Below are 25911 nucleotides of genomic sequence, written 5' to 3'. Positions count from 1 at the left end.
GTGAAAGATTACAAGCGATTTTCAGCATCCCTTTATAAAGTTTGCTCACCCCGCTTCAGTTGCTATTACAAACATTTACAAAGACCCTTTGCGTCGTATAGGTGAGAATGTATGGATGCTTCAACTTCTTTATCTGACATCCATAAATCCTCACCTTTATGTGTACCACTTCTAAATGCCTTTTGCGTCGGAATATAGAGATCGACAGTGAACGCTTCTTATTGCGTCTTTAACAATTTCAAATGAGACCATGTACTAACGGAATTTGCACTAAAAATATTATATTTTATGTGTTTCTTTTATCATTTTGACGAATATTTGTTATTTGATTTCATGTTAATGTGAACTGATACCAAGTGGCACCAGGAACAAACCCATGTCAAGGCAAGAAAAGTCTTCCCGGGAAAGAGAATAGGCATATGTGTGTCACAATTGCGCCAAAGGTGGAAACGTCCTTCAGATGTACATGTTTTGTTGATAGCATACCCCCATTCGAAACGATATTCAAGTCTTATTTTGTTTCGTTGTCGATACAGACAATATTCAGCTTAGGGAATCATCAACTGTAAAAGTTTAATTTGGTTTGCAGGATAATGATGCTTGTATTGGACACAAGCGATTTTCTCATTTTGTACTCGTTCGTGTTTAACACCGCATTCAGTTATATTCCAGGTATATGCCTCATATAAGCGTGATTTTTGTGATGTATATAATGTATGTCAGCCACTCCTAACCCCTAGTGAATCATTTAGACGAACATAGAGACAGCAATGAAAAGAGATGTCATGTGTGCGTTGGAATATTATATATAAAGACAACACCAGACCTGCATCCATTCAGCTTTATTGACAAAATGTGGTTTTGAGGATGGCTCCAACGAAAGAGTCCATACCGTAACAAATATCATTTGGTAAATCGATAACAAAGGTAAATACTGACAGTTTCAAATATTGATAGTGATCAAAGATTCCTGTTCTGAAGTACTGTTGAAAACATGCAGAAAACTACCAGATGGAATTATTTGTCTGTGATATCACCATCCATTTAAGCCTGTTCATTTTCCTCTCCCTCTTCCTCCTCGAACTCGCCCTCTTCCTCGGCGGTGGCGTCCTGGTACTGCTGGTACTCAGACACCAAGTCGTTCATGTTGGACTCGGCCTCAGTGAACTCCATCTCATCCATGCCCTCGCCAGTGTACCAATGGAGGAAAGCCTTACGACGGAACATAGCAGTGAACTGCTCGGAGACTCTCTTGAACAGCTCCTGGATGGCAGTGCTGTTGCCGATGAAGGTAGCAGACATCTTCAGACCACGTGGTGGGATGTCACAGACGGCGGTCTTGACGTTGTTGGGGATCCATTCAACGAAGTAGCTGCTGTTCTTGTTCTGAACGTTGAGCATCTGTTCATCTACCTCCTTCATGGACATACGGCCTCGGAACATGGCGGCAACTGTCAGGTAGCGGCCGTGACGGGGATCACAGGCAGCCATCATGTTCTTGGCATCGAACATCTGCTGGGTGAGCTCGGGTACGGTGAGTGCACGGTACTGCTGGCTTCCTCTGGAGGTGAGTGGGGCGAAGCCGGGCATGAAGAAGTGGAGACGGGGGAAGGGCACCATGTTGACAGCCAGTTTACGGAGATCAGCGTTCAGCTGACCGGGGAACCTGAGGCAGGTGGTCACACCGGACATGGTGGCTGAGACCAGATGGTTGAGGTCACCGTAGGTTGGTGTGGTCAGCTTCAAGGTTCTGAAGCAGATGTCGTAAAGAGCCTCGTTGTCGATGCAGTAGGTCTCGTCTGTGTTCTCCACCAGCTGATGGACGGAGAGGGTGGCATTGTAGGGCTCCACCACAGTGTCAGACACCTGGAAGTATTTAAACATGGGTATAAGTAAATCGTCATATGGTAAATGATTAATCTGTGATGTATACCATATTATGTTTGAACTCGAAAAAGGTCAAATTTGATACTGGGTCTTTATATAATTATTCATATTTAGTTTCCATGGATGCACAGTTGTTTTATTCTTTTTCCACAAGTACGGGTCTAAATCTGATGTCCTGAGATTAGAACATCGTTTTGCATTAAGATGAATAACTATTATTGAGTTAAGTTGTGCATACGACGTATTAGGAACGTGGTACCTTTGGTGATGGTACAACGGAGAAGGTGTTCATGATCCTGTCGGGGTACTCCTCCCTGATCTTGCTGATGAGGAGGGTGCCCATGCCAGACCCGGTGCCACCACCCAGAGAGTGGGTCAGCTGGAAGCCCTGAAGACAGTCACAGCTCTCGGCTTCTTTTCGGACAACATCGAGCACTGAGTCCACGAGCTCGGCGCCCTCTGTGTAGTGACCCTTGGCCCAGTTGTTTCCGGCGCCGCTCTGGCCGAAGACGAAGTTGTCTGGGCGGAAGATCTGACCAAAAGGTCCAGATCGGACGGAGTCCATTGTTCCGGGCTCCAGGTCGACCAAGACGGCACGGGGAACATACTTTCCACCTGGAAAACGGCCAACATTATTATCATAATGCTTATGTTGTTATTATTATCACAGAAGATGGAATGACAGAAAGCATATTTTCCCGATACCGCTCATAGAAAGGGAGATAACCGAGTCAGCTTTAGGAGGACAACGAGAAGCAGTCATAAAATACTTTTCAATGTGAACGCCAGTGCTGCCTGTCAAGAACGAACAACGCATAGCAGAAGTGACGTTGTTTATCTACAGTGGTACCACTTATGAATTACAAACAATAACCATGATTCTAGGTTAATTAAAGAAATATTCTGTGGACATCATGTAGAATAGCTGTGATGCAATAGCACTTTAAGTAGCTCTGACTTGAAACCACTTGAATAGTCCTGACCTTAAACCACTTCAGATAGCCCTGACTGAAAACCACCTCAGATATATCTATGTCTCAATAGCTGTTACAATTGCTGACTCGAGAACACGTTACGTAGCTCTGACTAAATCACGACTACTAGCACGGACTCGAGACGCCTTACTCTATATTGAGTTGATGGCCACTTAGCCCAGACAAGTGCCGTTTCGTAACAGTCATAAAGCAAAGTATACCTGTGGCCTCGTTGTAGTAGACATTGATTCTCTCCAACTGGAGGTCGGAGTCACCGTGGTAGGTGCCGGTGGGGTCGATGCCGTGCTCGTCAGAGATCACCTCCCAGAACTGGATAAAGATTTATGATAGTTAATATGAATGGATACATGCGTACATGGAAGTCAATATCGATCACAACATCAAGTGTTGCACAAATAATTTCTTGACTTTGGATATGATATGGAAATTGGAAATTAACATGTTAATCCGATCATTGTGACAAAAAGCACGGACCGACCAGAAACCAATATCGGATAACAGCGGTCGATGTCCAGCAAGGTGGTAATTGATACCTGTAATCTTACAAGTACCTGTGTGCATAGGGGGTTGTTGTGTATCCCCACCGCTGATTGTAAGTCAGGACAATGTTCACAATAAAAGACCGGTATTATTTACGCGTTACCACAGGCAACCCCACACAGAGCGCCCCCAGTCAAGCCCACCAGATACCTGCGCGCATAAACTGATTCTCCAACCCAACAAATCCCCCTCTCGTCCAAACAAGTACTCCTCCCCTCCTACAAATCCCCTCCTCTCCTACAAATCCCCCTCCCCTTCTACAAGTAGCCACTCTAGTCTGTATCTGACTAATATAATCTAATATAATATAATCTATGTAAGTGTATAATCTGTCAAAAAATCATGATCACAGTGTTCGTCCAGGTAGAGCATTGCAATTACCGTCTTCGCTGTTACTAGGCAGTGGCGAATTCAGCCATTCTAAGTGTAAATACCCACCCTACAACGCCTGTACATTTGTGTTCTGCCTAACTTGACTTGAACACACACAGACACTATAAAGTACTACAAACTTAGAGATTAAATCAGTAAATCCTAAAGTATCTAAGAGTTAATGTTAACCCACGTACTCAGAAACTGAATGAAGGCATAACAGGTCTCCTCCACACCAGTGAGAGATGAGCTATTTCAATAAGCCTCCACTAAACTGTATCTATAACCAGTAAATCCACAGGTTTTAGTCCACCAACAAGAAAACCTAGATTTACGACGTTTGACACTGTGTAATATTATGTGATATATCAATGTCTCACCTTGGCACCGATCTGGTTGCCGCACTGGCCGGCCTGAAGATGGACGATTTCCCTCATGATGATTTGGTTGGTGGCTGGATGGTTCACGAGCTTAGAAAAATGACTGTGCCGCTCAGTTTCGTGCTTGGCCTTAAATATGCCTGGCGCGGTTGCTAGAACACAGACACGCCGTTACCAACAACAAACACTTTCTAGCTCTTCTCGAGGCTTTATTAGAGGAACGGAGCTAATAAATACGGTCCTTTTGTGCGAAGCGATCATTTGGCTACACGCTCCAGTAGAGCACAATACTAGGGTGTAATTTACATTGTATGTTTACTGTGTAGGACCGAGAGATGAATGCAAACTGCCTCATTTACCGCCCCCCACCTCCCGCAAGCCCCTCCCCTGTTTAATGCTGACACCGTATCACCAACACCACAACACAGTACTGACGATTGAGAATTTTAGCTTGCGTATGATTTACCCTATCTTTCTCTCCTTAATATGTCCTCTCATGTGTGTTCTTTCTCTCGTCAATATACTTTTAAAAGAAGGCATTGACTTACGTTTGTTTCTGTTAATACACCGCATACACTTACATGACATATGAAACTAATGAGCGAACGACCTTGATGTCGGAATAACACGTATCAGGGAAATAGAGTATGTTTCCAAGAGACGCTCATGCAAATGACGAGCTTGCCACAGTAATCTTACCTGAATCGTTGCTAGTGAAATAGCGAAACCATCTGAATTATCAAATGTATGAGGACTGAATCGCGCGGTAGTGTATAGTGACGTAGTTTCCAGGATGTCCATAGAGGAGTCGGGTTTCCTTGTTTATAGACATGTTGTTATTTCATTCTGTCTAATGTCATACCAATACATTCAGTCTAAGGCCATACAAATACATCCAGTCTAAGGCCACACGGATACAGTGACTTCAATATCATACAAATATATCAAGTTTTACTCTGACAAATACATGCTACGCTTTCATGTCATTCGCATAATTTAAGTTAAAGCTCCACAAATACAATCATTGAAATCTTATTTGAACACATGAAGTATTTTTGTAATACAAATACTTAAGACATACAGTTAATCCACATATACATTGCTTGAAGCCACACAAATCCATAACGTTTAATATCATATAAATTCATTCAGTGTATACCACACAGTTATAGTCAGGTTTAGGCTATATACATACAGTCTGTGGTATAGAAATAGATTCCGGCTTAATCACTTGTATTGTTCCTATGCACCACTTTGTTAGGAAAACCCTTTGTAAAACATAAACACACGATACTAGTTGTCATATCGTAGGCACCTACACCTTTCCAGATAAATCTACGTTGACATTTTGACTTTGTTGTTCAAGATCATTACATGTACATAAGACAGTATTACAATCAAGAAAGGCCATTCAGAGATTTCTAAAATTCATTTTGATTCCTGGAATGTGTTTTGAAACTACAGCATGGTCTTTTTTACTTCATCTCTTTATCTCACTGAATCAAAAGTTGTTGAATGTGTTTTTCAAGGTACCAGAAAAGTAAACACATTATTGTGCAGTCTGTGAATAATGATATTCATATCTTCTCTTCTGGTGCAAAGTGGTTACTAGTAAACGTTGTCTGTTTTCTCAGTCGCCAACCCCGAAGACGTGCAGTCCGGCCGGTTGTACTGGGTTTGTGAAGCCTCCACATTCTTCCAGCAAGGATATGTGGCGGTTACCAATAAACATAATGTGGGTAATGAAAGCATGGTGTAGTCATTGCAAGTTAAGGAAATGTGCTCAGTGAACACTAGTACGGATTGCCTGAAACTGTGAATAATAGTACGGGATAGGCAGGGTATAATATAGCAATTCATGGACACGCTTCTACACGATACAATTCTTCCATAAACACACGGTGTTGAAGGTATGGTGTCTGTCACTACTACAGGTAATATTCAGATCAATATATCCAACTGTCAAGTCAGGAATGCCACGGTCTACCTAAATACCACGCCACATGAAGCAATTATTTCGACAAACGTTGACTCACGATGAAACGATTTAGCGCCCTTTCTGAAGCAGGACGAGACAAGACAACTAGGAATAACCGCCGTTACGGCGCTTGGCTTGACCTCTGACACTATGTTGAGACTTGTAAGTCTTCAATCGGTATTGATCAAACACTAATAAACGTCATTCTGTGTCGATGTACAAACAGCTGTATGGCCCCGACGTGACCGGATCACGTGATTTAATCACATCTTATCTCTGTTCACACAGTCAAGAGCCCCCTCGAAACAATGTGAATACTTGTCTGAACCCACGTGATATCAACGTTCACTATTTCATATCGCTAACGCCAGGTTTACCGTTACCTGATAGACATACGCTTCATGCAAACATATAGAGTAGAGCATGTCATAAGACTATGTCTGTGAGAGTACACTGAGATGGCACATACAACACGTGCCCTAGAGGCACCAGTTACTCAATGTAGGCTAAGGCATACTTTATTAAAATGATGATCACTAGATCCTCTTGTACGCTGGGCGTTATTGAAGTTAAACGGTAACTGTTGCATGTCATGGAGTATATCCCGGATGACCAGCGTTACGAGAGTGTATTTTCTGTAATTAGCATTCTTATTCATTGAGTGATAGTTGTTGGGTCACAATGTTTAGAGTATTGAGTGATATATGATGATTATGAGTCACATTTCGGATCGTCGGTAATAGTGTTTTAGCGGCACGCCTTTGAGGTAGCGCTATAGAATTGTAATACTATCCATTTGGTGTGTTTTGACTATTGGTAAACGACGCCGTTACACTTTTTGTCACTGCACCGTAACATCAGTCGTCATCTATGATCAAGAGGGGTCACTTCGTTTGAATCTTGTATTTTTTCATTAACAGTAGTCTTGGATTAAATACATGTTCTAAATAAATAAGCGAACATATTGTTACAAGAAATATAACAAAAATGTTATGTTCCTAGCAGCATGTATAAGCACGCACTCCATTGTGTACTGCTGAAGTGAAAATATATCAATATCACATTAGTGTCTCGTATGTCAATATAACATATGGGTTGCAGTTACTGCGATGCTAAGACATTAGGTCGTTTGCAGCACTACTTAATTCGTAAGTCTATGCTAACGTACTAACGAGTTACAATGGGATGTGGATGTGGACCCAGGAGTCAACTCTAATATGAAGGTCCTGCCCATCAAAGAAGTCAGTTTGTGACTACATCACGCATATTCCGCACGTCAAACACAACATTGACCATGATTCCAGATTCATGATTGGTCTGGTTGTTTAATTAAACACACATGACGAAATAATAATGCAGATGTCCTGGACGTGAAACACAACAGTGCAGGCAACTAATGTCACATGTATGAATAGAACAGCACATAGCTATGCAGCAATATCACTTTGATCTCCAACAAAATCCATGTAGGATCACACATGGCTTCAGCCACAAATGTAAACAAACATGAATCCAGTTCATCTAATACAATATAGGGGTAACGCTATTACAATTGTGTTCAGTACGTCAAATACAACAAAGAGGAAACGTTATTTCTAATAACACAGAAAGACAGCAATATCACTCTGGTGTTCTGTTTGTTAACACCAACATGTACGTACAAAATACACAGGTATGTCAAATACAATTATATCTATTAGCAATATCGTTTTGATGTCTAGTAAGTCAAATAAAAGATACATGTAGCATGTGGAATACTGCTAGCTAACGAATCATTGATATCCTTCCTGTAAGAATATAAGACGAGATGAGATGACTCAAATTCATCAGATTCGTGTGAATGCCACACAGAAGGCTTATGTGTCACATACAATATATAGATAGGAACATCACGTCAACGTCAAATAGAACAAAAGACTACGAATGTGTCACTGATAGCGTGCACGTCAAATACAATGTATACACGGAGATAAAAGCCACTTTTATGACGTGCACATTAAATGTAATATATAAATATGAGTGGCAAAATGTTGGCGCATCCCGTCAAATTAAACATATGCATGTGTCACAAATAGCTAATATGTCAAACAACATATTGAAATGAATGTGTCACAAACAGCTTACAGATCGAATATAAATTTGAACATTGATATATCACAGATAGCTTAGACGTCGAATACAAGACATAGAAATTAATGTTTCACAAATATCTTGCACGTCGCATACAACATATGGAAATAAACGTGTCACAAATACGTGTCGAATACAAATTAATAAAACTTAATGTGTCAGACACACGTTACACGTCAAATGCAACAAGTAGCTTTCACGTCGAATATAACATATGGAAATAAACGAGTCACAAATAGTTTATACGACAAATATAACATATGAAAATGAATGTGTCACAAAGAGCTCACACGACAAGTGCAACATATGAACGCGTCTCAAATAACTTACAGGTGGAATAAAACATATGGAAATGAATGTGTAACACGTAGCTTACACAACGAATACACCATATGGACATACATGTACCACAAGTAGCTTATAGTCAAATACAACATATTAACATGTCACAAAGAGCTTACACAACGAATACAACATATGGACATACATGTACCACAAGTAGCTTATAGTCAAATACAACATATTAACATGTCACAAAGAGCTTACACAACGAATACAACATATGGACATACATGTACCACAAGTAGCTTATAGTCAAATACAACATATTAACATGTCACAAAGAGCTTACACACCGAATACACCATATGGACATACATGTGCCACAAGTAGCTTATAGTCAAATACAACATATTAACATGTCACAAAGAGCTTACACACCGAATACAACATATTAACATGTCACAAAGAGCTTACACACCGAATACAACATATTAACATGTCACAAAGAGCTTACACACCGAATACAACATATTGACATGTCACAAAGAGCTTACACACCGAATACAACACATGAACGTGAATGTGTCACAAATCGTTTACACGTCGAATACACCATATACAGGAAAGTGTCACAAAGAGCTTACTTGTCAACATACAACATATAAAAGTCACTGTGCCAAGAGAGAAGTAACACTCCAAATACAACATTTGGGCATACATGTGTCACGGGTAGATGACACGTCAAATACAACATATGGAAATGAATGTGTTATAAATATGAATACAACATATGGACATGGATGTGTCACAAACAGCCTACTTGTCGAATACATCGTATACGAATGGGTATCTGAGAGCTTACACGCCGAATACACCTTATATATAGCGAGTGAGTGAGTTAATGTTTAGCCTCACATCGGCAATATTGCAACCATATTGTGACAAGAACCATTAATAATATACATAATAGAGACTGATAAAAAAAAACTGTCAACGAAGGACAGTAAAACATCTAGACTATCGCAGACAGACATGTAAAACTAGTAATTAAATCTAAAACAATTTAACTCTAGAGTACGATACAATATAAAAACGGGCTATAGACCGCCAACAACTGAAGGTAGATCACCATACCAGCGTCCATGGAGACTTACAGTACCTTTGCTACCTGCATGAACACACCTTATATATAGATATGAATGAGCTTACACGCCGAATATACCTTATGGAGATGGGTGTGTCACATTAAAGATCTACACGCCAGATTAATACATTGATATGAACGTACCACATTAATGGGTTAGGCGTCGCGTACACACCATGAATGTCATAAACCAATTATTAGTAACAACCATAATTCTGTTGGCCTTCATGTCAAATGCAACTCAAATTGTAAGACCATCACCGTCATATACAACATATTGATGACAATGGGACATCAGTACCTACGATATGAAATAACCATCCGCTCGTCAAATATGGCGTATTGGAATCGGTCCAAATTGGGCGGTCCGCTGTCCATTACGTCAAAGGCAATATATAGGTACTGACGTCACGTAAAATACAACAGGTAAGTTGCAATTTCACTTGATGTTCTGCTCACCAAATATATGAACGGAATGGATATAAATGTCACTCTCTGATGGCTTACACGTAAAAAAAACAAGAGGTGTCCAGTTGTCAGTTTGTATCAACAAAATATGTATCAACATCTCATTTACGTCAAAAATATAAGTGAAGTTCTTCATCCCATTTTCTGTGAAATACCATATATACTGTAATACATGCCAAATGCAACGTTGAAGTAGCGATAGCAATTATCCGTCTCGTATCATATGCGGCATATGGGCGACAATATCGCTCTAATGCCCGTCAAATACATGTTTTGTAAGACCTTTCTGTCACTCTGATGACACTCCGATCAAAGACAACATGCAGGTACAATGGCACGTATTATGTTATTCCATGTGAAGGTTCTGTAAGTAGAATGTACCAACAGGTAGCACTCTCACACTGCCGGCAGGTACAAATATAGCCTATACATATCAATATCAGTCAATTACAACATATTGATTGCAACAACTTAATTATCTATCCGTCAATACCACATGCCGATGAAACTATGTCATAGCATTCTCTCTCCACGACGTAGCTCGCTGTATTTTTTTTTATTTGGGAAGGAGGACGGGTGGGCGGGTTTCAAACGGGTGGTAGTGCCACACCGTTGTCCCTCATGTCAGATGGTTCACATTTGTAGCCATGGCGTCATGTTCTCCCTGCCAAAGAAATACAAAACAATATCTGGTGCCAACAGTGTATTCTCATCTGCAAATATTGAGTGAGTGAGTTAATATGTAACGTCACATCGGCAATATTTCAGTCATATCGTGACGACAACAATTTGTAATAAAAAATGAAAACATTTTGAAGAGTAGAACTTGTCAATGATGGACAGTAAAAATACTAGAGTATAAAACTAGCACGGAAACCTAAAATATTTTTGATTAAAGCAGACAATACAATATAAAACACGGGCCAACAACAGAAAGCAGATCACCATACTAGGAAGCATTGGGACTCCATCTTTTGCTAACAAAATGGACCCTAGTTGGATTTACACCATCCCTTCAGCCGCTGGCGAATGTAGGTTGAATGTAGATTGAGCCGAAATTTAAAATAACAAAGATACTGCGATTATAAAGTATGGTCGATCATTGGACATTGAAAGTTTTGGGAACTAGCCAATCCTCTCAGAAGGACAGTAATTTTACGCAACTTTAACCCCCTTTGGGGATTCAGTCACAAACAATCAAAGTTGATATAATCTAAAATACCAATTATAAAAATAAAAAAAACCTCAAAAATTACAAAATATATTATAAATTATCCATATTCATTGAACTAATCATCCTCTTTAGAAAATGAAAGATAAAATGATAATTTACATTATTGAATTCAAGTCCAGCAGGGTTCTCTCATCACAAGGGATACAAAATGGAGGATCCTCACCTTTCAACAGGTATGCATGAGTATATCGTGTGTGACCATAACGACATCGTAGTATGATGACCTCTTCAAATCTGACCTGACAACCCAAGTAAGTGTAAGCATACAGGGTTTTATTTCATGTAATTTATTGGTACCTACTTGGGTGTCCTACTTCTGCAACAGATCACGGCTGTAAATATTCATGCAAAATCTAACACATGGAGTTTAAAAAGAACTGTGAGCTGACATATTTAGGCGTCAATATATATCCAGATGGATACAATATAGGTTTTCATTGGTCACTAGGGCACATGGGTTGTTGTTCCTTTGATGTTTGTCTATGTTCCCCGAGCCTGAAGCATGTAAGATTACGACCTGCTTATGCGATAAGCATGAATAGCCTATGAATCACTTTCAAATTGTGGATATAGCATGTGTTCGCCTTGTTAACACAGACAGTGAAGTCGCATTTGCACAAAAGCTGTCTCGTCAGACACATTAACATGGCTGATTGCTTGCAACCGTGAGTCATCCCGCTTTTGTAATCCAGGAGCTTAACTCACATTCTCTAACAATGCACTAAGATTACCTTTGTGACTTACGATCACCATAGTGGTTTGTGAAAGGAGGCCCTGGCCTCAATAGATGACGTCAACATGGTTTACCTGACCGGGCAGTGAAACGACATCCATTCTTGTTGAATACATCCCACTGACTTTCATTCATTCCAAATGACATTGCGAAGGCGGGGAGATTGTCGGGCGCTTCGTCTATGTAGCTTACAAGGTGACGAAAGTATAGACAGAAGCTGCTGAAAGGAAACACAAGACTTTGAGTAACTTTAAAACACACACGTTATCTTTAATACGAAAAAAGAAACAACGTTCAGTCTATTTCAACTAAGGAACCATATGTTCAGCAAAAGCAGATCCGTACATATATTGAGTAGAGTACATGAAATTACATGTAATTATCTTTATGGTCTAAACTAAAACCTATACACTTCCATTCACAACAAATGTTTCCTTCCTTATTCAGTTACAAAACGGCATATTGTAATGCAAAATATTGTTTGAAAAGAAACTAGAATGTGTGACGATGAAACCCAGTTTTGACGCTGCTGTTATCACAACCATAACACGTATTGTTTGGGGATTCATAACGCACAAAACATGAACGACAAGTACAATTAGTGTCACTTGTTTTGAAACACGTACGTTCCCAATACATCGTAAGATGGGTACCTGAATCGGAAATACTGCAATGCAGTTTATTTGTCAATATATGATCCTACTGTATATACCTTAGAGCTGTGTTTTCTGTAAACCCGCGCGTATTGTAATGTAGTCTTTATAATGATATTGTTTGTTTGTTGTTTAACGTAACACTCCCAGTATGCCATCCATGTGCCAATAAGTAACTACACAGTTATTGAAACAAAAACAGTGATTGATATTGTGAACACGAGTCCATGTCATCGGGTAAGGTGAAAAGCAACGTGACCGAATGTGACTTCAACATTCTATTGTTAATATTACAATACTGTTTCAAAATCAACGCTGTCGCATTATTATTATCATCATAGACCTTACGTCACATCACAACATGTACGTTTTATCTGCAGGGACAGCAAAACCACTGACACGTGGTATATAGCATTGACAAATCTTAAATTAATACAAAGCTGTATACAGGCATATAAGTGTATGAGTGTTGAATATAGGCCTCTGCTATGTTAAATCAGCATATCGCTCTTTGTGGAAGCAGCGCTGCCATTGTGATAATGAAAGTGACAAACACATCCACATCTCCTTTAACAATAAACAGTACGGTACAACACCGAGCCCGACACGACGATGTGTACATGAATTAAATAAATGGCAATTCTGCTTCCATTAAGTGCTGGTGCACATTTAAACAGGAACTCTCTTGATTTTATAACCATTGACAATTAAGGAATAAATGCAGAAAAATCGTTCAACAACATCAGTAACTTCATGTATGTGTCAAATGCTGAAACTGTGATAAGGTGAGTAGAGTTTTATTGACAGGTTTCCTTTAACTTCAACAGGCAGAATACGAATATGAATGAAGAACACATATATCGAATATGACTTCAAGTGATTGATATGGTTGATGAAGGCGATCATATAGGTCGGTTTAGATGTGACTGAATATTCATCCATGAAACTGACAGATGACTGGCTAATAATACGAGATTTAACTTCTTACTGTGTGACAACATCTGATTTCAGGGCCACCTCTTTAAACATTGGAATCATGTGTGTGCGATGACTGTGGGATATGTGAACATCGATGTCTCTTTATTTGTTTGGATATTCGGTTAGGACATTAATGACGTCGGGAGTCTTTGGTGATGTTCCAATTTCGTTCAGTTTCGTTTTTGTGTGGTCCCGTTTAAGCTACAACACCAGATGAAAAGGGATTATAAATTCTTGATTTGGAAATCACGAGTGAGTCTGTAACGCTGCCTAGCACAGTATTCCAGGTATATCATGCTGAGATAGTTGGATGAAGAAGGAAAGTGCAAAGTGTTGCCAACGTTCTGAATCCCTTGAGCAGCACATGATGTTCACAAATCTAGAAAAAACGGTCGGGTTGAAAGAGATTCGAACCGAGGTTCTGGCGTGGCGAAAGGGAGGCCACTCTGCTCAGCAAATTGCAGTGCCACAGACGTCAGTCCTAAAATCTCAAGATTTCAAATGTCAAAGCACACGCAATGAAGCATGTTGTATCTCGAACTTCACTGAACCTAGAACTACTAGGAAGTAAATAATGAAAATATGAAAAAGTAAGCACTCTTATCCTTCAGATATGCGGCAAGACTTTTGATTAGTTTATACCCTATGCATATAAAACTGCAGTGAAGTTGCAAGGGTGGTATAAATCCATCTTATTCTCTTCCAACGCGTAGTATTGACAACACTGACAGCATGTCTTCGACGGTGAATCACTCCTCACTAGGAGAATTCAAGTATTATTATCATGGAAATTATTTTATCAGTTTATTTGGGAAATATGCAAAATGTTACCTCCGAAATGGAAATAGACTGGCCCTAAAGATATTTCCTAAACGGTGACATTATTTGTAGTAGCAAGTCTAAATGAGTTGTGTCACTAAGAACATGAATTTTTATAAATGTTTTTATTCATTTCAGACAGGTATACACGCTGGTTACACAACTGGCAAGAGAGGGTAATCAATTTTGAAAGCATAAAACTATAGGCATACAAAGGCAAGTACTGCACCACTAGCAACAGACTCTGGGGGTTACATGCAACGCTTATACACGGTAGTTCCATTGGCATAAAGATGTCAAAATGGATCACTCCAGCAGATTCCGTTAAGACGAAAACACTGAATACATCGCCATCTGATCGTGTCATATGTTGTGTACATACAAGCCCGCATACACGCCTGCGCACACACGCTCAGCTCAGCTGACACTAAAGGAACATTCTTATGAAGATTTTCATATCGTTTACTTGTCTTTCAGCACCTAGACAGGCGCTTTCACTCAGATCTCTGCAAATCCCTGACACATGTACTGTGCTATCTAAGATATGTTAGCAGAATAACTATTGAATCTTGAACACATGTACTTAGTTACGTAACTTCTTGATTAGTGTCATTGTCTTTGTCATTATTGAGCAAAAATTATGAAACGCCTCCATTTATTTAAAGAGCTAAGATTACTCCTCTGTCAGGTCTAGTTTGTAACTGCCAATATTTCTGAAGCAGTTGTATTCTATTATTGTTGTTGCTATAGCCCCAGTAGGTGAGCGGTGGGGTAGCCTAGTGGTTAATCTGTTCGAGATGGTTAAAGCGCCACCCTAGTGATCCAGCGAGGTTGAGGTGTCGGGATCAAACCCACCTGTGACCGGGTGCAAAAACCTTAGGATCAACTTGCAGACTCTTTCCTTGCTGTCACAACCCCAAGCGTACAGTACACAACTCTGTGCACATAAAAGAACCTACGAACCCGTTGATATATGACTAGATGGTGGCCACATGATTACGAGCAAATATACCTAGTTGGGGGTACAGCAAAGTGCATGCAGAGCATTTGGACAAAACACTCAACTGTGAATGGGTACCTCGTCAGGATGGTAATTCCACAATAAACCTGTGCGCCCATGGATTTGAGATTAATAATACGATGTGCCGCTGAGAGATCGACATCCAATGATAAAGGGAAGAAATACAAGCGCCTTGAGCAAGCACTCGTTGCGTTGATATGTGTGCTATTATATTACATTATATATTATATTACATTATTATTCGATTCCTTACATAGGTACAGTGTGTGGAGCCAATTTCTGATGTTCACTGCTGTGGTATTGTTAAAATATTGCTATACGCGGCGTAACTCTAAACTCACTTGCCCAATCAGTGAGTGTGCTGCTATGTCGGATAGGAATCGCCCTCCAGGCAGGTATGTACATATTAAGAAACATGTATTAGGGCATATACATGTATTAGAGCAGCATCTATATTGTCTGTGTTTCTCATCGCCCGACCGACCAACCATACTCAATAAAAGAAAACAAACATTTTGTTTTCATTCCAACACCGTCGACTCGAATCTTGAACGTACCGAGTCGTCATGTAAAAAGTTACCACACAACAGAGTTATCAAAGTCTTTGAAGGGCATTTAGAAATTAAATACATAAGAATGAAGATTTTTATGGATATCAACTTCTTTATAATGAGAACACAACGTTTCACCTGATGAAGGAGTAAGCATTAACTCCGAAACGTTGTGTTCTCATAATAAAGAAGTTGATATCCATGAAAATCAGAGTTATGTCCCTGGACAATAGCCCGGTCATGATGTCTGCCGCTGGCATAATAGGCGATAACGAGAACAGACATGCGGTCTATTCTGAAGTGTCACATTCATAAAGTGGGAGCTGTGCCCTATCCAGTTGATAAACTTTTAAACTTTATGAGCTCTATAAACTCATTCCACCACGAAATTATGTCAGTGCAACTATGTTAGCTTCCCACGTATGTGATCCCTTTCTGTCGACCTCTTGTCTAACTTCAAACTTTCACTTCATACATGGTAATTAAAAGAAACTGAAAACAATAGATCTTGAATTGAACTGGAAAACTCTCTATTGACATCGATTGATCTATTGAATGTCAGTATTTGATATATTATTAATAGCAGGTATCTGAGATAATTAGGGTGACTGTTAATTAAAAACTATTATGTGATTACCTTGTTCTCAGTTGAAGACAAAGCTTGACATTCGGAGAATATTGTAGTAAGAAATACAATAAAAGAACACTATTCAGATAATTTTGTCTTGTCAATATTATCTTTTTCATTATTAAATTCCCGCCAATATACCTGGTGAATATGTGAGCGTATGGTGTTCATGTCGCAGTAAGGACCACAAGTTTTGCACAGTGCGGTGTAAACATACTGACGCACTCATTGTTTCAGCAATATCTGTACGTGGAAATGTAGAGGGTTTATCTTCACAAGATTCTTTCATGTATCGTTTTCGTTCATTATACATACACAAAGCGGAACAATTAAGCGCAGTCGGTTAGTGTATTTGCTTTTAATGTGAAAAAAGTAATGACAATATCGCAGTATGACAATCTAAACTTTACGAGATGTAGGGAAACATGAAAATTGATATAAATGGTGACTGCAAATAACAGAGCGAGTGAATGTACGGAAAACAACCATCCAGTACAAGGGCGCTTATGTATGTAAAACTAATAATAATGATATTGGACACAGGTGATGTTCCTCCATGGGTCTGCAGAGGTCGCGCGATACTCCTTCCGAAAAAAGGAGACTTGAGTGATCCCAAAAACTTCCGCCCTATCACATGTCTAAATACTCAATACAAATTATTCACAGGGTGTTTGACAAACCTCGTGTCATCTTACTGCTCTTCCAATGAGGTAATTTACAGAGAGCAGAAAGGGACGAGAAACGATGTTGGGAAAGGATCAACTTATTGTACAGAAAATGATTTTGGAAGAGGCTAAAACGTATCACCGCAACCTCTTCGTGTGCTGGATTGACTACAAAAAGCTGTCCCTCACGAATGGATTTTGAAGTCTCTTCAGTGTATTGACCTTCCTGAGCAACTATTTGATTTACTCAAGTCTTTAATGAGTTGCTGGTCGACTCAACTTGAGATGTATTCGCAAGGACAGGTGCAGACTTCAGAATCTATTCCAGTCAGAAGGGAAATATTTCAGGGGGACTCCTTCAGTCCTTTGCTTTTTTGTCCGTCTCTAAATCCTTTGAGTTTTTTGCTCAATAGGGAGGAGGGTTACCATCCCGGCTCTCCTCAGCACAGGGCCCCAATACCTCTTACTCATCTCCTCTACATGGATGACATCGAGCTCCTTGCCAAAGGAGAGACCAATTTGAAAGAACAGGTTCTCCTTGTTGAGTCCTTCTCTCTTGGACTCGACAAATGTAATACTCTTCATTTGAAACGTGGCAAGGTAACTAATGATGGATCGGTCACGTTACAACGGGGAGGAGTTATTGAGCATCTTGTGGAAGATCAGGCATACCTTGGAATGCAAGTTCGAGACAAGCTCCAGAATGCCCAGATTCAAGATAAACTTCGGGCCAAGTATAAATCTCGTTTAAAGACCAAACAAGACATCCAGAGTCTTGAGCGCCTGACCAGAAGGATCATGTCTGATAACAGAGCACACCACCCTCGGTCCTGTCTTAATCGTTCATACATGCCAATCAATTCTGGAGGTCGGGGTTTGATTATTGTGGAAACTCTTCATTACAGAATTTTATTGTGTACTTTTGCACGTCAAGACTCACGGTGAAAGCAAGGAATTCCACAGCTATTTTAAGCGTGCCAAGGTTGTTGGACACAATCTGAAATTTGAAGTTGATTTTGTTGATGGCGATGTACTGCGGGACGGTACAGAGATGGGAGCAAACCAGGTGAAGTCCTTTACCAAATCTGCTCAGAGTCGGTCCTTTGTGGAGAGGCTTTCTGAGAAGCCATTGCATCGTGTGTACGCGCAGTGTGTGGAACAGAACAGCAGTCCGACCGACTCCTTTGCCTGGATGAAGTTGGCTGGTTTCAAATGTGAAACTGAGGGCTACCTTTTTGCTACTCAGGACCAGTCACTTCCCACTCGCAAGCGTCAAAATGTGATTCTTCATCAAAATGTAAACATGAAATGTCATCCTGGCAATGAATTTACAGCGACTCTCCAACACCTTGTCAGTGGATGCCCTTCCTTGGCACAAACAGCATATCTTAAAGGACATGATGGCATGGTTCGCTGCTTTTACTATTGTCTCCGCCATGCACGTGGCTTTGACCCCGAGGTCCATCCATGGTATGACCCTGAACATGTCCAGGGCGTCCAGGAAAATGATGCTTTCAAACTTCTCTGGAATAGGCCAATATACAGCCTGAGACAAATTCCAGCCAACAAAGCTGATCTTGTCCTTTTTGATAAAGCCAATGAAATTATTTATATCATTGAATTTTCTGTCCCTTTTGACAGCAATGTGATTGGCAAGATTCAGGAAACGCATGATAAATATGAGGACCTGTCCTTTGAAATGTCTCTTTGCATCCCAAGTACACTGTCGTCAGGCTCCCCATTGTTCTCGGTGCCCTTGGTTTGGTGGCTCCTGATCTTTCGGCGCAGAACACGAGACTGCCCGGGTTCTCCAATGGGAGCATAGCTCTTCTGACATTCTGGGTAATGCAGAAGGCTGCAGTGTTGGGGAGCCTTCATATTCTCCGGAAAGTTCTTGGTGAGAAGTCCCATTCGCCGTCTCAGCTACATGTAGGGTGGGGGCCCTGAGCTGATGATGAGCCTTACCGGCCTGACTGTGCCAGGATCACCCAAACACTCTCTGCTGCATATCAATCTTAATCTGTAAAACATAATAGTAAATGCAGGTTCGAGGTTGTCGAGTCCATGTCCTATGATATTGGCATGACATTTGGCCTTGACAAATGTAATACTATTCATGTGTAGCATGACAAGGTAACTTATGATGGATCGGTCACGTTACAAGGGGGAGGAGTCAATGAGCATCTTGTGGAAGATCAGGCATACGCCTGTCTTGAAATGCAAGTTCGAGACAAGCTCCAGAATGTCCAGATTCAAGATAAACTTCGGACTCAGTATAAATCTCGTATTAAAAAATGGATAAATGCTCGAAACAAGGTCAAAGCCGAGATTCTATTATTCACGTATTATTCTTGAGTAATGAGTGAAAAAAAATAACCTTAAAATTCTCAATAATTTCTCATCATACTACATATTGTCAGTGTGTTACGAGTGTGTATTTTCTGTATATTTTGTTATAAAGTAATAATTATTATTGGGTCACAACGTTTAGTGTTTTGAATAATAATTATGATGGGTCACATTTCGTATAATTGATGGTCAGCATTTATAAGATCTTGGTAGCAGGCTCTCTGGAAAGTATCTGCCCTTGGTTTTCTATTTCTTACTTACGGGAGACTGCTAGAGATTTCTACAGTGTTGGCGATGGTCGTATGTGGCCGAACTTTCGGGAAATGACTGAATATATATATACACAGGCTAGTTGCCGTGGTGAGACTGGGACACATCACTGGAGTAGCATCATAAATCACTGCCAGTGTTTGATCTGCATTAGCTGCTGTCAGACCGATCGCTGTGTTGCATTCTGCATGACTGTTTATCACTCGCACTAAGACTTTGGTGAGTTTGCTACATTATATTTTGTGACCCATTGCCTTAGATTGTGTCTCACTTGTACTGTACTTGAAATCAGTATTGTGAAATTGATTTGTGACCTTGTATAACTTGCTCTCTTGCTTAGATCTAATAATACAGTGTTTGAATGTTTTAGACTGTTTTGCTGGTTCACAGGGGGTTTCTTATATCGTTTGTCACGGTAAATTCTTAACCGTAACAAGTGGAATAACTAAAATAAGGTGCATATACCGGAAGATGTTTTTAATTGTAATTGAATAATGCCATCAAATGTGGCATATGCTCATCATATTTTTGGTTGAGGAACTCTGCAAATTAACTTGTCTGCACCTGCAGATTTCTTACTTTAAAACCATTTACTGCATCCTTAATTGCCTCTTCAGTGATCGGAGAATCGATGATAGACTGGGTCATGTAATCAAAAGCCTCTATCAGTATCGTCTAAATCCATACCTTCATCAACTAGATCCTCTGTGTTAATTAAATTCATAAAACGATTATGCCATTGTGCTGTGAATATATTGGGTCGACGTGAAAACAGCGAAGATTACTTATGTCTTACTTCTGTGTATTTAGGCCACTGGATATTAATGAAACTTGTAGATGGACTTCTTTCTTTCACATACTCACCTCCCTTATTACACCAAGTTTGCGAAGTTCTCTCAGATATTTTACACAACAGACAAACTGTAGCGCAAATGGGTTGCGCAGCAAAGAGAAAATTACCAGTCTTCTTACATGCGAGCGAAGCGAGCAAAGGTTGGCACCATACTATCCTCGCTTCGGTTCGAAAAAATATTTTTCATGTCAAAAGAAAATATCGCCACCACCAAAAGAATACACCCATTTCTTCACTGGGTTGTACTTTTCACTTGGGTTGTACTTTCACATTTCAAGCCCCATTTGCGCTACAGCTTGCCTGTGGTTACACGCCCCAGTACAGTTTCCAGCCTTACAAATAGCACAAGTAAACACGTTTTATGCTTCAATAACAGTAAAATTAACAATTTTAAAAAGGATGTCCAAACACTCAGCAGAAAGTAAATTGTCTCTGATTCCACCATGACTACGTGGAATACTCTTAGTTGACTTAACAATCAATACAATTAGATACTATCAACTTGAATTGAACAATGTGTCTGAATATATGACTGTGTCACTGCGTACATGGTCAAAAGCAAGAATGTCATTGTTGGTGATCCACTTTTATATCCAAGTCTTGGCAACAATCCTCTGCCCCAATGAAGAAACCAAATTCCAAGGAATGCCAAGGTAATCGCATTAACAGAAAATTTAATCATTGCCTTTAGGGCTACCACTGTTAGTTCCTTTCGTCGTCGTGACAGGGTAGATGCACAAGAGATCGTTGGTCATAAAGGTCAACACTCCGTGGTGAGAAACTATTCTTCAATTTTGCAGGTTTCAAATTCGACAATGAGTCCACTATCTACCTCCAATGTCGATTTCGACTTTCGACGCGAATTTTAAAACAATTCGCTTCTTTCCAAATTTTACATTATTGCGTAAGTGTCAACAACTACTTCCCCCAAACAATAAAGTAGGTCAAACACACGCTACAAAGTAACAGGGGTTACAGCACACTGAATAATAGTTTTGTTAGTTTTGGTCGACTTTAAAAAACGAGCTGTTGGGTTTGGAATTATTGAAGGGAATAAACAGTTATTCATTTTTTTATATCAAAGGTACAATGGATGGAATCCCAATAAGAAATGCACATACCACAACTTTCACAGACGAGTTCATTCAGTTCGCCCTATAAGAAAGGTAATATAACTTTCAGGAATAAAACAATATTTACACTAAAAACCACAGCTTTCCACATGCATGATATTCCCATGCAGGATTGGAATGTAGACACGTCTTTTAGAACTGAAAAGACAAAACTTTATGGGTGATCAACTTTTATTATTTTCACAAGAACGACGTTTCAGGTAATTCATATACTGTTTACAAGTATATGGCTGTGTAGGAATCTCTACCGAAAATCTGTACCGAAAATCCCCTATTGCGAAAATAGAGGAGTTGATAAGCCATATTTTTGTCATCTCTATACCACCAACTTCTAGAATGCCCTTCAAACAAATCTGTTTTGAATTATTACGTCATACACCTAAGACGACACTCATGAATCCAATACCATTCCCATCTGCTGCATGGTCATTCGGCTGATTCTGCTTTGTCGTTTCATTCTGACAGGCATGCGTTGAGACTGGCAATCCCGGAACGTTACCATCGTTCCCTGCAGGTGCACATGACTATGCCGTGATTGAAAACCATAGATACTGGGAGATAGATGAATCCCAGTTAGCGTCTGAACACAGAATGTCGGGTGCCGAGACGCGAAGAGATGAATCTGCTGCTACACCTGACTATGCGAGACGACGCCATCAATCCGTTATGCAGAACCACTTGATGGATGGTAATTCTGCCCACACGCTTCACAAGGGTATTCCTCTTCAAAGTGCACACGAATACAAAACTGTTGCGCTATTGGACAATGTCGTAAGCGACTCCAATGGCATATTATATCTGACATCAGTGTTACATATATTTCAGCAGAGACGACAGTTTAGAATTTCAGCTTGAATTTAGGATGACATTATGCTTAGTCTTTGGCAATATTTTAGCTTCCTAGTTAGCCTTGTGTTGTTATTTTACCCTTTAATACCTCTACGCCATTGCTATTAGGGGAAAATTGTATTCGTATACAAGAAACGAATTACACATCCATTAGTGAGATTTGCGGTTAGTTCGTCATAGCACCAATGCTATTACTACTGGGTAATATATTAAGGGATGGAAAATGGGAATAACCGTCAAGCAACTGAACAGAATAGATTCGTCAAGTAGCAATTAAAGCCGATTCACTGATTAGAGTTAATGGAAATTTCCAATCACGCGGTCCAGGGAATCATGTAACTTCTAACGAATCAGAGAGATTGTAGAGGGTCATGTGACAAGGGTGGCGCAAGCTCGAACATCTTAAAAAGATACCGTCAGCACTAAAACGTGTGCGAGGTGCGGTGCGGGTTGAAGAGTCAGCAGAACGTTCGCATCCCGAAAGAGCTTGCCCTACCCTGTCCAGGCCAAGTCGGATTGTTATGAAGACAAGGATCGAGTAAACCGATGTGAGTATAGAACCTTGTGTTGAGATATTCATTGTATGCTAGAGTGCCAGTACATGGATGCTATTTGTTAGTTAGGAATCCTGGGCCCGCTTGCACAGAGCTTTCTTAGTTACAATCAATCTTAGGCCCCTACAATCAACTTTACAGTCACCATACAATTGCTCTAATCCACTTGCACAAACACGATCTTAAGACAGCATGGATTTAAGATCGCAATCTTAACTAAGATTGAACTCTTCAACGTTGGAGGTAGAAATTTCTTAAAGTCGACTCCTGTCTACAGTTGTGTTCACGTGCGCATAGCATGCAGCGCAAATAAAACGTGGAACTTGTTCCCGCACGCAAACAGATTACAGATTTTTCATGAAAAAACAAACAAACAAACAAAAAAAAAAACCACAAAAAACCCACAAATCTTTGAAGGAAATGATAACGTTGAAGAAGGAAGCGATAACGTGGATGGTATTATGTATAATCACTCGTACCTCAGGGGTTATTCTCTAATTTTTCTACATTCTAATTTTTTATGAACTAAACATGTGATACTGCAACCACAGACCTATCATGTTTTATGCAAGTACTGAAATACAAACAAATACGTTAACCAATTGGGTCTTGAGTTATTGATCTAATAATCATGAAATTAAAAGATAGCACATAAATAAAATTTCCTTATGATATAACACCTATGTACCATGATTTGTCAGTGGCTGTCAGTTGAACATAGTTTGGCATCTCGTAGGTGTTATCTGGAGTAAAATCCCAAATATATCCCACAAGCATTAGATTTGTAAAGATATGAAAGTGTGACATGACTGTGGGAGTGTTGTGGAAAATTCATGACAGGGAAATATGAAAACGATTTTATTTCGTGTGTGTTTTATGTGTTGTTGAATGCTCATCCACAGTATATTAATTACGTTATGCTATTTTGTTGATAATTATTTTTTCGTTTTGTTAAAAAAACGTTTTATGCAAATTTCACATACCCCAGCAAGTGTATTTTTCCCGTTTGAAGAATACTTGTATTATATTTAAAATGCATAGATTACAACTCTTGTCTCTCGTCAGATTCAATTTTTACAAGTAGAAAAAACAATTTTGTACGTTATCCAACTGTAGATTATTTCAATGATAAACTAAGACAAAATCATTAACCGAAAAGAAACATGTGGAGATCTGTTCTGTCACAACAGAACTTGCATTGTATTTGGGCATGGCAGATTTTACGGCAACGGCATAATATGCAAAGGGAAACCACTCCCATCTTGCGTAAAAACTAAGATTAGCTGCCCTTGAGTTATTGAAAAGGTCATGGCCACTGCTAATCGCATGCAGACACCTTTCGTTACTATCCTTTCCTTGTTTATCAAAAAGGTATGGTGTTCATACAATTTTCAAACACTGAATCGGATGAGAATTGTACTCTATGATATCGACTCGATAATGATGGTGTTCACAACCGCAAATAACGATATTTCTGACGTTAAATCGATGTTGCATTCTCTGTGTCGCTGAAGTGTCGAGGCGAATCATACAGTTTTATGCAATATGAAAGCAATCCCCAAACGTAAAGCTAAGTATTTGCGTGAAATTGACACCAACTTGGACGCCATTTTGCTACTGGCTACAATGATCTTAGCTCCTTACAATTGGTTCCTTACAATTGGTTCCGACCAATTGTAAGTTTTGATTGTAACTTACAATGATCTTAGCCTACAATCGCTTTGTGCAAGTGGATGGCGATTGTAGCCGGAGCCTAAGATCGCGATCTTAAGGATTTACAATAATTGTAGCTCTAAGATCGTTTTGTGCAAGGCCCAGGGCCCACTTGCACAAAACGATCTTAGAGCTACAATTATTGTAAATCCTTAAGATCGCGATCTTAGGCTCCGGCTACAATCGCCATCCACTTGCACAAAGCGATTGTAGGCTAAGATCATTGTAAGTTACAATCAAAACTTACAATTGGTCGGAACCAATTGTAAGGAGCTAAGATCATTGTAGTCAGTAGCAAAATGGCGTCCAAGTTGGTGTCAATTTCACGCAAATAATTAGCTTTGCGTTTGGGGATTGCTTTCATATTGCATAAAACTGTATGATTCGCCTTGACACTTCAGCGACACAGAGAATGCAACATCGATTTAACGTCAGAAATATCGTTATTTGCGGTAGTGAACAACATCATTATCGAGTCGATATCATAGAGTACAATTCTCACCCGGTTCAGTGTTGGGAAAAGTATGAACACCATACCTTTTTGATAAACAAAGAAAGGATAGTATATCTAACGAAAGGGGTCTGCATGCGATTAGCAGTGGCCATGACCTTTTCAATAACTCAAGGGCAGCTAATTTTAGTTTTTACGCAAGATGGGAGTAGTTTCCCTTTGTAGATTATGCCGTTGCCGTAAAATCTGCCATGCCCAAATACAATGCATGTTCTGTAGTG

The 25911-nt window shown here is 39.8% G+C and overlaps 1 protein-coding gene across 1 annotated transcript; it reads right to left on the bottom strand.

The window, feature by feature from the left end:
• Nucleotides 1–826: 826 nt before the first annotated feature.
• LOC137291688 (tubulin beta-4B chain-like) lies at nt 827–5022 on the bottom strand. The gene is made up of 5 exons (XM_067823119.1): nt 4874–5022; nt 4175–4326; nt 3083–3191; nt 2147–2502; nt 827–1866 (listed from the first exon to the last, which is right to left on the bottom strand). The coding sequence occupies exons 2-5, from the start codon at nt 4229–4231 to the stop codon at nt 1045–1047; spliced, it is 1344 nt and encodes a 447-aa protein (XP_067679220.1). The 5' UTR covers nt 4232–4326; nt 4874–5022; the 3' UTR covers nt 827–1044.
• Nucleotides 5023–25911: the final 20889 nt, after the last annotated feature.

Source organism: Haliotis asinina, chromosome 7, assembly GCF_037392515.1.
Source record: "Haliotis asinina isolate JCU_RB_2024 chromosome 7, JCU_Hal_asi_v2, whole genome shotgun sequence".
Classification (NCBI taxonomy): domain Eukaryota; kingdom Metazoa; phylum Mollusca; class Gastropoda; order Lepetellida; family Haliotidae; genus Haliotis; species Haliotis asinina.
The sequence above is the reverse complement of the archived record's forward strand: the minus strand, read 5'-3'. Positions and strand labels throughout refer to the sequence as shown.

Bases quoted from the DNA above. Each gene is read 5' to 3' on its own strand.
- LOC137291688 (XM_067823119.1), bottom strand. From the start codon at position 4,231: ATGAGGGAAATCGTCCATCTTCAGGCCGGCCAGTGCGGCAACCAGATC. The intron at 3,192-4,174 runs GTGAGACATTGA...ATCTTTATCCAG, and splicing joins GCAACCAGATCGGTGCCAAG to TTCTGGGAGGTGATCTCTGA. The intron at 2,503-3,082 runs GTATACTTTGCT...GCCGTTTTCCAG, and splicing joins CTACTACAACGAGGCCACAG to GTGGAAAGTATGTTCCCCGT.